This window comes from Phalacrocorax aristotelis, chromosome 2 (assembly GCF_949628215.1).
Source record: "Phalacrocorax aristotelis chromosome 2, bGulAri2.1, whole genome shotgun sequence".
In the NCBI taxonomy this organism is placed as follows: domain Eukaryota; kingdom Metazoa; phylum Chordata; class Aves; order Suliformes; family Phalacrocoracidae; genus Phalacrocorax; species Phalacrocorax aristotelis.
In genome coordinates this window covers 52,248,547-52,261,871 of record NC_134277.1, presented here as the reverse complement: position 1 = coordinate 52,261,871, position 13,325 = coordinate 52,248,547, and the positions used below count along the sequence as shown (strand labels likewise).

The 13,325-nt window shown below is 40.6% G+C and overlaps 1 protein-coding gene across 1 annotated transcript in view; it reads left to right on the top strand.

Moving 5' to 3' along the window:
• Positions 1-13,325, top strand: part of TRANK1 (tetratricopeptide repeat and ankyrin repeat containing 1) — a 65,790-nt gene that overhangs the window by 35,018 nt on the left and 17,447 nt on the right. The window contains exons 10-16 of the mRNA XM_075083560.1: positions 1,399-1,557; positions 1,938-2,189; positions 3,065-3,241; positions 4,786-7,665; positions 8,248-8,447; positions 8,917-9,054; positions 12,821-12,961. Coding sequence (XP_074939661.1) covers positions 1,399-1,557; positions 1,938-2,189; positions 3,065-3,241; positions 4,786-7,665; positions 8,248-8,447; positions 8,917-9,054; positions 12,821-12,961 — 3,947 coding nt within the window. The remainder of the gene's footprint in view (positions 1-1,398; positions 1,558-1,937; positions 2,190-3,064; positions 3,242-4,785; positions 7,666-8,247; positions 8,448-8,916; positions 9,055-12,820; positions 12,962-13,325) is intronic.

The window sequence follows — 13,325 nt, the reverse complement described above, 5'->3', positions numbered from 1 at the left end:
GCAGGTCTCTGAGGTTCAGAAGCTCAGGAGGTAGATCCTGCAGCGGATCTTTTCAAGCCATGGTTTAGACTGCTGTTTAAAAATAAGTCCCAAGCGTGGATATTGTTCATCCTGAAAGCATTTCTTCAATACAGTCTTTCTGAGATGGCTTGGTGCCTGATCTGGTTGTTTTCCTTGGCACTAACCAACCAGAACTTTAAGGTAGCACCTGTATTAGCATTATTACTGTATTACCCAAAGCATAACCTTTTAAAACCAGAATTTGCTCATGTTGTGCAGATCTCAAAGCACTGATGGAGCAAAAGACTGCACAGGCAAATCAAACTTGGCAAAAAGCAAAGTTTTTAGGCTACATCTTCAGTTTCATGTGTGTATTGCATATAAGTTTGCTGGAAAGCACTGGGTTTCATTGCACTTCCATCTTATGGCTCCTGGCAAGCAGATTCCCACGGTTCTGCTTTCTTTACTGTAGAGATCTCCTGCCTTGCTCTGGAGAAGGTCTTAGCCCAGCGGTTCTCAGTAAGATGGTTAACACCAATCCGTCTGTGGTGGTAATCGCTTTGGTTGGTGTTCTAGGTAGCTCAGTCTGTCTTTTGTGGACAATTTTTTTTTCTCCCCCCAGTGCACAGCCCCCAAGAGTTTTCTAGGCTTAGTGCAAAATGAGAGGCTGGAGAACAAGGCACTGCTTTACAGATAAAAGTCTGAGGTTAATCCTGGTTGCTAAAAGGATGACCAACCTTGCCTGTCTGTGTCCTCAGGGATAAAGCTACTGGTTTGTTTGGTCTTTGGTGTACTTGAATTCCTCAAAGCTTTTAGGAAAGTCAGGCCAAATCCTCCAGTTTTCATTTAAGGGCATTTATTAGAACATAATTTAAAATCTGCCATTGCCCATTACCTAAGTATCTCTTAAACTTGTAGGTACGATTTTGGTGTGGTGGGTGGTTTTTTGGGTTGGGTTTTTTTTTTCCCCCTCCTCTTAAGAGGACAAACCATTTTATATCTATATTTCTTAAATGCCACTGAGGAATCAGACAAGTTCAGGACCCCTAATTAAAACTATGCTGAAAACAACTGTTTTTTAGTCATCTACTCTAAAAATTCTGAACAATGATATCACTGTGAGGCAGCAGTGTCCTTCCTGTGTGTAGATCAACTTGTGAACTATTACAATTTTCAGCTCCGTGTATTATGGTAAAGAGCGTATTCAATGAGTATACCAAATATACTTTGGGATATGAAGTCCATCACAGGACTGGCTTTGGCAGTAAAAGTTGCAGCTGTCTGATTTTAATCTGCTACTCTATGTTTCTCCGAGCCCTGAGATGTAATGTATTACAGTCCTGTGCTGAAAATGTGCCAGCAAGGAACTGGATTTTCAATTTCATTAATGTTTTGCAGGGAAGGAAGAAAGCAGAGCTGTAGCTGATACGGATTCTTTCCTGGATGTTCTTGAACAGTTCGTCCAGTTCTACAAGTCTGAAAATGGAGCACATAATAAAAATGTATTGAAGGAAGAACCAGTTAAGCGATTTCTGAAACTGCTGTCTTCTCTGAAAGGTACAGTGAGTTCCCATTTCTCCCCTTCACAAAAATTAATCGCTGTGAAAAATGTGTTTGATGCTAACATACAGTTTTTGCTCTCTTACCCTACCCTTGCCTGTTTCTGCAACTGATATTACTGGAACAATGTGCTTTTACTTATTTTTACTGTTGTGTTTTGCATGTAGAACCACCAGAATGTGCACAAAATTTCAGTATGATGAATCAAAATGTTCAGACTTACTTTGACTGTACCTAAACAGGACAAAAAGATGCAAGTGTTAAATTTTGCTGTTCTGTACTTTCAATTTAATGAATTCATTTTTCTGAAACCTTTTTACAGCGAGATTGATTTTAGTGTGGTTTGAGCGAGTTTTATTTTCTTGACTGTCTTGCAGAAATCCCTGAAGGGGCGGTTTGCAACATCTCCCATGCCTGTGCTAACAGCTTCATAAAAGAGTTGCTGGAGAAGCAGATGTGGCATAAAGTTTTGCTGCTGCTAACAGGCAAAGCCAGTGGGGAAGAGCCGTCAGGTGGAGGACTCTTCAAAAACTGCAGTCTCTCAGATGTTGACATTGGCAACGTTATCCAACAGTGTGAGAGATCGGATAAGCAAGTGCCCCTCATAAGATGCTTGACTGAACGAGGAGGTGAAAACTGTGCAATATTAATGTGTTATAATAGATCTGATATTTTAGTTGGCATGTTTGGAGGAACATAGTTTTAGAAATACCAATGCGTGTTTTTTGTGGCTCTGTGTAAGTGCAGCAGCTTATTGGGGTGCAGTCCACTGGCTGCATCCGCTGCGTGTGACGTGGGGAAACCAGTAAGGCTACATGGGACGGAAGGTGTTTTTCAAATGAAATTTGGCTGTCAGGGTTGCTAAAAGGAAAAAGGCCAAAGATTATTGTTGCTCCTTTGCTAGTAGCTTCTTTGGTTTTAAGTATCTCTGTCTTCAGGCACAGTATTATCCTGATAGAAATTGTAAGCCACAGTCTTTTGGTTCAGTCTGCTGTTATGTTACAAGCGTTTGACTACTTCAGTGATTTCAAAGGCATGACCAGATGTCTTCTGTTTTTCTTGGCTAGTATGGACACTAACATAGTTAGTGTGGACACAAAACTGATTTTTCTTGTTTGGCATGAGGTTTATTCCTAGGATTACTCTGGCATTTTTCGTTTCATTTTATAACTTGATGTTAGCTATAAATTATGGACACACGGTCCTACTGTGGCCTTGTCAGTGCCAGAGGTGTGAGGAGGCTTTTTGTTTCAGTCAGTGATTGACTGACTTAAAGAAGATATGTTCTGGTCTTTGCCTTCCGATCCCAATAATGGGAGATCAGAGGAGATTCTGAAGATTATCTTAGTCAGTAACTCTTTAACAGATACATGTAAAAAACTGACAAAACCAAAATGTCGCCTGCTCAGCAATCAGCACGTACCTTCATTTGTTTAGAACCTTCTGTAGTTTGCAGATCTGGCGTATCAGATTTAACCCGATATTTTCATCTCCTTCACACCAGCTCTGCCAGATGGGATTGGAACCAACTCTGAAAAACCACTGCAAATATGCCTCAAAAATAATTATTTTGAACTGGTATATTTGCTGCTGACTAAAGGTGCAGATCCTCAAAATGTCTCTGTTGCAAAAGGAGATACTCCTTTGCATGCTGCAGTTTCCATCTGTTTAAATAATAGAGGTAAGACTTTTGTGTGCTTGGGCCTAGGGGACACAAAGGGCTTTAGCAGATACACACCATTCGTTTTCACAGCAACTGTTGACAACATCCCTATTTCTTACCTGTCCAGCCCACTGCCCCTTCTGCTGCTGTTTACTGATGTGGCAGCAGCAGATCAGGACGGCTGACTATGTCTCAGCCCCCAAGGTTTGCAGGCCAGACGATACGTGCCAGTCTTTAAGCTGATGTGTTCTGCTTTGTGGTTGCAGTGGCTGGGACTATGGGAGAGTTAATGCAGCTGGGGTGACGAGGGGCTATCGAGCAGCAGTAATGTGCCCGTCAGTTACTGTTTTGTGAACATACTGTGTTTAATCAAGCTGATTTAGAAAGGAAGGCTCTTTGAAACCCTGTAAAATGTGTACTAGGTGGGAATGAAGTAAACAGGAAGGATCTAGGATGAAACAAAGGTAAGGGCAGAGCAATGGCAGCAGACTTCGAAGGAAATCCTACAGTGACATCTGAAATCTGTTTCCCAGTTTTTGTTCAGTCGTCAATCAAGCAAAGCTTTGTTCAGAGGAGTGAGTGAGAGGACTGCCGGGCTTATCTAAGAAATTCAGATAAACCATCAAATTAAGCCCCAAAGTCAGGTTTGATTTTAAATTAAGAAAAAATGCGGTTTTGAACTGAAGGATTAAAATAACTAAAAATACTGAATTTATTCATTTTTAAAGCACACACATTTCATTTAATAGCTTTAGAGAGATTAAAAGCATAGATACTGCCAGTTGTAAATTTTAAATCAAATTATTAAATAGTTGAATAACAATATCTTCTTTTAAGTATTTTTTGCTTTGTAAAGTTTTTGAGGTAGAATTTATTTATAATGATTTTGGTGTGTCACTGTTTTACAGTTGGGAAAGAAATGTTTCACATCTATTATTTAATTTAAATCACATCTATTATCTGATTTAAATCACACATATTATTGGACTAAATCCAGAAAGCTGCAGAATCTCTTTTTTTTTTTTTCTTCTTTTTTTGTTTTCCCCAGGGAGGTATTGCACTAACCTTACTGTGTAGGAAATAATTGGGATTTGCCACAGGTTACTTCAGTAAATCACAGCTATCTGCAGCAGATTATTTCCAGGTGGGATATTAAAATGAGCCAAATGACCTCACAGCAGTACCCAGAGCTGGTGCTTGTCCAGAGTAACCAGCCTGCCTTGGGTAGCAGTCAGGCCTGATGTTGGAAGATAAATGAATCTGTCTGCATCCGGAGGTTAAAAAAGGAGTGAAATTGACTGATGCTACAGGAACAGTTGCAGCACTACGGATTTTTAAAGCTTTGCTGCCATTGCTTTGTTTTCCCTGGATATTAGAAAAGCTCAGTTTTGAGCCATTTCAATTAAGTATGTTTTACAAACATTAAACATAGATTTTTTTTTTTTATTTTGAAAGCAAATTGATCTTCATTTAATAGGTGCAGAAAAAAGGATTAAAAATTGTTGGCCTGTAAAGCAGCCTTGTAAAGGAACTGATTTTTTTATATGTTCTCTTGTTTTCAGATGGCACTGGTTTAAACATCCTGAACTATCTACTTGATCTCTTTGCTTCAAGACCTTCTGACTTTCCATATCTTAATCCAAACACACAAGACGAGAATGGAAATACAGTGATGCATGTTATTTTTCAGAAAGGATTTTCAAAACAGGCTAAGAGAATGATAGAGTCATTGGCAAAATTTGATGTTAACTTCAATATAAAAAACAAATCAGGAAGAGATGTGAAGCACAGAATTAAAAAAAATGACCCACTGCTACTTGCCTGGAATAATGCTGCACAGGAGAAAAAGAAGTACCGGCAGGATATGGCTGGGCAGTCAGTTAAAACATCTAAGCCCGTTTCAGCCTCTGAGATTTCACAGGCAAAGAGCACAGGGCGTTCTTCGTCTGGGTCCTCATTAAAGGCACCATCTGGCAATGCAGCACATAATGATTTAAAAACCCCGTGTTCTGTAAAGACAAAAAAACCCCAGTTGGTGAAGCAGGAAACAGAAAGAATAAATAGCCCTTTAACACAGAAGGAAAGTCTAGTGCAGGCAATCACAGCTTTAATTCAGCAACTGAAATTGGGTGATACCCTAAGAAAGGATCATCCTCTGGTACAAAAGCCATCTTCAGGTCAGACTAATTTGGAAGAGGAAAAAAGTGAGTCCTTGCAAGCCTGTGGAAGCGTAGCTTATCCTGAAGGAAAAGGGGATAATTGGGAGAAAAAGAAAGGAGCTGGAGAATTTAGTATGGCTCTGCCGAATGGAGAGAAGAACGAACCAGAGGAAGAGAAGGGGGATATCGTGGATATTGAGGCATATGTGCAGGAGTTTGATAACATGACCTGGGAAATAGAGTGCACTCCTGAAATGCTGAAGACGTTGGGCAGCAAAGCTGTGCCTCATTATCTGAAAACTAAAACTATAATGACAATTAAGCAGCTTGGCAATGGGGAATGGACTAGGGGCCTTCAGAAGCCACTGAAACACTTGAAAGCTGATATCCAGCTGTATGAAGCCAAGTTGGGCAAAGGTGCAAGGATGCTATGGGAACTTGCGATCGACTTTTCTCCTCGTTGCAGTGAGAGTGCAGAAAAGATTATGGAGACAGAACAGAGAAAAAGTGTTCCAGAAAAATCGGGTAGAATTTATACAGAAATAATCAGAATTTGGGCTGTTGTTCTCGACCACTCCAAGCTGAACCATGTCTTAGATAATATATGTATTTCCTACAATCGTGGTTTATCCTGCATCTTGAGGAAAAAGCTCAAGGGCATAAGCAAAGGACATCAGAACCACAATGTGACAACACAGAAGCGCATTCCACGTTGTTATGTTGAAGACCCAGAGGCAGAAAAATCAACAGAATATACCATGCCTGAGTATTTCCCTCCAGCCAGTGCAACAGAATTGGAATACAATATAATGAAATTTCACAGCTTCAGTACTAACATGGCACTTAACATTATAAATGATGTAAATTCTTCTGTTGAATACCCTTTCCGAGTTGGGGAGTTGGAGTACGCAGTAATTGATCTCAATCCAAAGCCCTTGGAACCAATCATTTTAATTGGGCGAAGTGGAACAGGGAAGACGACTTGCTGCTTATATAGGCTTTGGAAGAAATTCTATTCATACTGGGAAAAATCCATCTTGGCAAATGGTCCTCTGCTGGAGAGGCAAACATGGCAGCAAAGACAGTGCCATGAGGTTGGAAAAGCTAGGCTAGAGAAGGAAGAGAGTGAACTAACACAGGACAGTGATGATTCAAGTGATGAGCAGGTAAGCGATGAGCAAGACCAGGACAGCGAGGATGAAAAGGTTCCTGTGGGCAAAGCTGGTGCAGAAATTAATTCATGTGATGACCACGAAGATGACCAAATGCATTGCGCAGAAGCATCAAACAGGCTGGAGCACCTGCATCAGATCTTCGTGACAAAAAATCCTGTCTTGTGCCAAGAAGTTCAGAAGAATTTCATAGAACTTAGCAAGTCTTCCAAGGTAACCAGTCACTTCAAGCCACTGGAGCCAAATGTTCACAAGCTACAAGATATTAGAGATGAAAATTTTCCATTGTTTGTCACCTCCAAGCAGTTGCTGCTGTTACTGGATGCATCCATGCCTGACCCATTTTTTCCGAGAAATGAAGATGGAAGCCTTAAAAGAACCATTGTTGGTTGGAGTCCTCAGGAAGACTTGGTGGTACCAAACTGGCAAGATGAGGATGAAGAAGATAACATTGAAGCAGAACACGGTGATGATGAAGGAGCTGCAGATGCATACTCTAGGGAAAGTGATCCACGGACTTTTGTGACTTACGACATATTTGCAAATGAAATATGGCGAAAAATGATAAAAGGTAAAAGCTTGTACAATCCAGCACTGGTTTGGAAAGAAATAAAATCATTCCTGAAGGGCTCTTTTGAGGCACTGAGTTGCTCTGGGGGGAAACTTACTGAGGAGCAGTACAAAAAGCTAGGCCGAAAGAGATCGCCGAACTTCACAGAAGACAGGAGTGAAATCTATCACCTCTTTTGCCTTTATCAGCAGATACAATCGCAGAGAGGTTACTTCGATGAAGAAGATTTGCTGTATAATTTATCACAAAGACTCTCAAAGCTCAGGGAGCTGCCATGGTCCATCCATGAGTTTTATGGTGATGAGATACAGGATTTCACCCAAGCTGAGCTAGCGCTGTTAATGAAATGCATCAATGACCCTAATGCCATGTTTCTAACTGGTGACACTGCCCAGAGCATAATGAAAGGAATCGCTTTTCGTTTTAGTGATCTGAGGTCACTGTTTCATTATGCAAGCAAGAACTCCGTGAACAAGAAGCAGCGTGTTAGAAAACCAAAAAGGATATATCAGTTGTACCAGAACTACAGGTCCCATTCAGGTAGAGTAACGAATTTATGATCTGAGCCTGTGCTCTTCAGATATCACTAATGATTGAAGTTTTCTACTGGCCAATTCAAAGCATCTTTAGGCAGCCGGTTTTTTAAGATATCAGATGGTCAGCTTTTTCTGACATGCAAATTCTGTATTTTGGCCTGTTAACTGGAAAACCAAGAACGAACATTTTTAAAACTTGTAATATTTTAAACACTCATGCTTACTGCATGCTTTGACTGTATTTGTTTGAAGGAAAACTTAAATAATCATACCTGTTTCTGTTGTCCCATCCCCAAATCACTAGACTTTGCAGCGTTGTTGTACTATTGCTTTTCTTATTTGTTTCTCATTTATGGCCTTCATTTTGTGAGGACACTTCTAAGCCTTTGTAGCACGCTTTCTGATCTCTATAGGCCCAAGAATGAGGTCCACTCAAAACAGCAGCAATATAAATGGACCTTTCAGCTTCTCTCTTCTGTAACTAGCATTTTTGTCATAAATTCTAACAAAATCTTTTAAAGTGTGTTTGTGAGAGAGTATGGGACAATCAGACTGAAGTATAAAATCTGTTTTCTGCTTATTGCAGGTATTCTCCGTTTAGCATCTGGGGTGGTCGATTTACTTCAGTATTATTTCCCAGAATCTTTTGATCGGCTTCCTAAGGACTGTGGTCTCTTTGATGGACCAAAACCTACGGTCTTGGAGTCCTGCAGTGTTAGTGACCTAGCAATTCTACTGAGGGGCAACAAAAGGAAAACACAACCCATTGAATTTGGAGCACATCAGGTTTGCTTTTCTTAGGTATATGGCTTTTTGCAGAATCTTCCAGCTCTGTTGCTAAATCATCCATTTTATATGGACTGCCCACAACTTTCTTTTTTTAAGCCCTTTAATCTCACTGACAAATTACGCTTTTTAAACTTAGAAACCTTTATGGTGTTGGTTTCTGTTTCTTCTTAACGCACGTCTGGCTCCTTCTGTTCTTTTTTGCATCAGGTGTTTCATGTTCCACTCCTTTCTAACTCCAAATTTTCTTACACCAGATCTATTAGTGTCTTCTCATACCATACATTTGTCAATCTTCCAGTGCAGATTTGTGACCTTTTTTGCGGAGTGTGCTGGAACATCTGTGCTAAATGCTGTCTGGTCTTGAGAAAGCTCTTGCATTATCATGATGTTTGTGTACTCTCTCTGTGAGGCTATGACTATATTTTACTTCCTAGTTTATTCTTTTCGTTAATATATTTTATGACAGGTGGTATTAGTGGCAAATGAAACTGCAAAGGAGAAGATACCTGAGGAACTCAGTTTAGCACTTGTACTGACAATTTATGAAGCAAAGGGGTTGGAATTTGATGATGTACTCCTTTACAACTTTTTCACAGACTCAGAGGTATTTAATTCTTACCCATTTTCTGCATTTTTTCTTAATGTCTTGATTTTACAAGTGGTGCAATTGGCTTTCCAGCTGGGGAAGGATTCATTTTTTTCACTGAGGATGGTTGGTTTCATCACAGTAGAAAAGAGAGCTCATAGGTTTATGAATGAACACCTCTTCCCTTAGTGCTGCATTTTCCTTCAGGCTGGCTGTAGCAATTTAGGGGAGAGCCTTGGGGTTCACACAACAGCTCACGCACACATGTGCACTCTTCTGCTACATGCCACGACTACTGTGCTAGCTTACAGCATGTCCCTACCAGCTGCTCCCTGCTCAGGTCAGAGCAGTTGGTGGAGGGACACATCAATGCCCTCGCATACCCTTTAACTTATAGTAAGGTTCTGGGTTCAGAAAAAACACCTTAGACCCCTTGCTTTGCATCATCACTCTGTTCATGGTGTGATTTTTTTTTTTCTGGTGTGCCAGCTCATAGATTTGAAATAATTTGTCAGCCCAAGACAAAATGAAACTTTTTTATTTTTATTAAAAGCTTAGTAAAACAATTATGTTTAGAATCGAATAGTATGTGTATGTGTTTGGAGGGAAGGGAGGGAGTGTGCTCTGTAGCCATTCACTCTCGTCTAGCTCAGGAGCTGTCAGGATACAGGATGGTCCATATAAAGGAGACCATCACCCATAGAATGGCCTCGGTTGAAGAAGGCTTTTTTCGTGGAGGTGTTTCGTTTTGTATTTTTTATGTACTTCCTTTTCCCCTTAGTGGTTCTCTAGGGAGCTCAGACCTTACCCGTCCAGGGTTTCCTGTAACTTCAGACCTGTCAGCGATGCAGTTCTTGAGGCTCTTAGCAAAGAGCTGTCGACCACAGAAGCCTCACTGTTGTTGCTGGAGCATCACCAAGGCCCCTCCCTGCCCCCACCCCAGCCAGGCAGTAGGCAGCATCCTTACTGAACGTGCCTGGAGAGACTTGAGAATGCCCATGACTGAGTTGCTCTGCAGTTAAAAATTCAGTGTGAACATCTCTGCAGATGCCCTCTGCCTCTAGCGCTCAAAACAGCATCTCAGATGTGGCTTTCAGCAGATGAACACCACAGATGTGTAAAGGAAAAGAGGGCAGTGTACTGGTGACTCTTCATGGAGGCTAGTAGACATTACGTGGTGAGGGCGAAGGAAGGAACTTGAGGTGAATGACCTTGAATCTTCCTTACTGAAATTTGGGCAGAGTATTATAGTGGCTGTCATGATAAATTTCTCGAAGTTGATGTGTTTTTGGGGATGCGAGTTGTGCTCAGAAAGAGAATGAACTAATAGCAGAATCTGGAGTTGAGTGTGTGGAGCTTTTTAACTCAGCTAGACTAAATACGTTAGGGCTGGAGAACTGTTCATCTCTAATTCTTCTGCTTTCCTGTGAGTCATGAGTAATTGAGTTGATTTGAGCAGTTAAACAAGCAGGCAAGGAAGCAGCTCACCCTGAGGTTTTCTAGTTTTGAAAAGCTGAATCTGTGAACTGCTGTGGACCCAGCAAATGTGGCTGCGTGCTGTTTATAATTTGTTGGGTTTGCTTGTTATTGGCCTTGAAAATGAGATTTGAAATTAGTCTTGTTTCATGAAGTAGGTTTGAATTAAGAATCTCAAAGGGAAAAACCCCAAACCCCCAAATCCCATCAAGCTGTTGACCAAACTGATACCATTAGCTGGTTGGCATTTTGTTATCCATGACAGGCTTAGGAGTGTTTTGATTGATGATTTCTTGCAATCTTAACTTCAAAATACATTTTTCAAGAAAACTTTCCTTCATTTTTCCCCATTGAGTAGACAGTTAACCTGTATCAGGTTGCTTACAGCTCTGAACTATACATATGTGTGTATATATATCTGTACAAAAATTTTTTTTTAAAAGTGCTATTTCAGCTTTATTATGATTATTTTTCAGTTAGTGTCAGAAACTTGGCACTATGTAATCAGGTTTCCATTAAATACCAAAAAGGGGGAAAACAACAACTTAAAACAGACTTATGAATTTCTGGATTGTTAGTTTTGTGTGTGATCAGGACCTGGCATTTCTAGAAATTTCTCACATACACATATGTCAGAGGTCAGTGTTCTCTGACCACACTTTTTTAGATACTCCACATGAGAATTTTTTTGCTCACCTCTGAGCCTTCTTCCAAGGTGTTTTCCAGTGACGTTCCGCTCCCTGGCTCAGACCAGCACTAGCAATTACTGGTGTTGCACAGTGAACTTAATACTTTCATCACATGAATGACCAGCCCTCTTGCCTGTGCACTGTAAGGGATATATGCCCATATGGGATACCGGTGGGTCCACCTCCATGTCTTTAAGCCTTTTGTTTTGTCCATGGCTGTGCCTCTTCCCTCCTCCCTCCCTCCATCAATCGTCGTTTACATAAGCGGTGATGACTTGCATGCCAAAGATGACGCGCCCATTGGCCCTCTTCTTAATCCGCTGCCTTTTCCTGCCAAGGCAAATGAGCAGGGCCGTGTTCAGAGAACTGCCTCTTCAGTGCACCAACCAAAGGACAGCAGCCGCTTGCCTCTGCTTGTATGGATCTTGCTTGTTCCATGTCTTCTTGGTACTACAGGGATGAAGTTTAGTGAGCTGTGGGCCAGCTGGTCTACACCTCACTGAGCTTGGCAGCTGTCCGTCCTGACCTACAGGCTTGGATTTATCCAACGTGTCTTAAATAACAGATTTTAGCATGACAGTTGGCAGGGAGCAGATTTGCCTACTCGAGGGAGCCTGTGCCTAGCTGCTCTACTACAGGGGTTATATGCAGTCAAAATATACCTATTCATTCGATTTCTAGGAAATTATTATCATATTCATACTACTCTTGGAACTCATTAATATATGCAAATGTCCTTAACGCATGTGCATCCATGTTCATTGGGGGTCCTCTGGTGGTTGTTGATAGTCTTCCTCGCAATGTTCACTGGTTGAACTCAGTCTTTGGGCATGCTCAGGTCATTTTTGGCTTGGTTACACAATTCTTACTGATGCTGAACTAGCTTATTCTAGTACATTTCCTTTATTTATTCTACTCAAGGATACAGTGTCTCCAGACTCCCTTCTATCTAATCACATATAGCAAATTTTAAGACTGTCTTATTTGCAAAGTATTCCAAGTATTTCAAACTTAGCTTTGTTGCTCCAATTAGAGGGGACCATATGTTCTTTTTGAAGTCAGTATCACATATCAATATAACAATGGCAATATACAGCCAAATCACAATATAAAGCATGATTCCCATTAGCAATCCCTATATGCTCCGCTGTCGTGATGCTGGGCATCTGCAGTACCCAGGAAGAAATAGATAATTTAAAGCCAGCCTAAGCTAGCTGCATACTTCCAGGTTTGTTTTGTTTGTTGCTCCATTTTTACACACTCAGGGCCGATCCATGTATTCACTTCCTCCATGTTGGTCTGGCTGGCTCAGGAGGACATTACTCTCTACTAGCTGTTTCAGGGAAAGTTAATTCAACCTGATGACTGCCTGGTGCAGCTGTGTATCTCAAACAAAGGTTACTCTCTAATATCACTTGTATTGAGATGAAGTGCAGCTTTCTTGGTGAAAATTGGTGGTCATTCTTTAAATTTTTCCCTGAGATAGTATCTTCTTTTCCTGCCCATCTGAGTCTTCAGTTGTGGGGGTGTGTTGGTTGGTCATAACACATGACCTTATTTGGGTAGGTGGGCAGTAGTGATTGCTGCATACAAGTAACCTCATTCTCTTGACATATTAGGCTAGCAAAGAATGGAAGATCATTTCTTCTTATACTCCTGATTCGGATGTGCAAGTAGGAAGCAAACTGCTAATCGAAATGCCTTTAGAGGATGCTGCTGGTATGCAGAAAAGAATTCATTTCAATGTAGAAATGTACAAGGTGAGTTTTTTGTAACATTGGAAATAGGAAGGATAAAGTAAATTCTTACATCTTAGAAGTAGGGAAATTTCTTCAGGAAATAACTTTCATCCCATAGTTCCATGTCTATCAAGGTGACCTTATCATTTTGGTGGTTGTTCACATTTGTATAATATAATCTTGATTTTGAAAGAAGAGGTTTTTTGCAAATGTAATTTGATCAGAGAATAAAATCTATGTGTAATAGACTTCTAGGTATATTTACAGAGCAACTGTGGTTAAAGCAAATAGCAAATCAGTCTGTTGATATTTATTATTACTTTAGTCTGGTTCTAGGTCAGTGTCACTACATTAAAATTAAGGAAACTTCTTAGAATTTAATGAG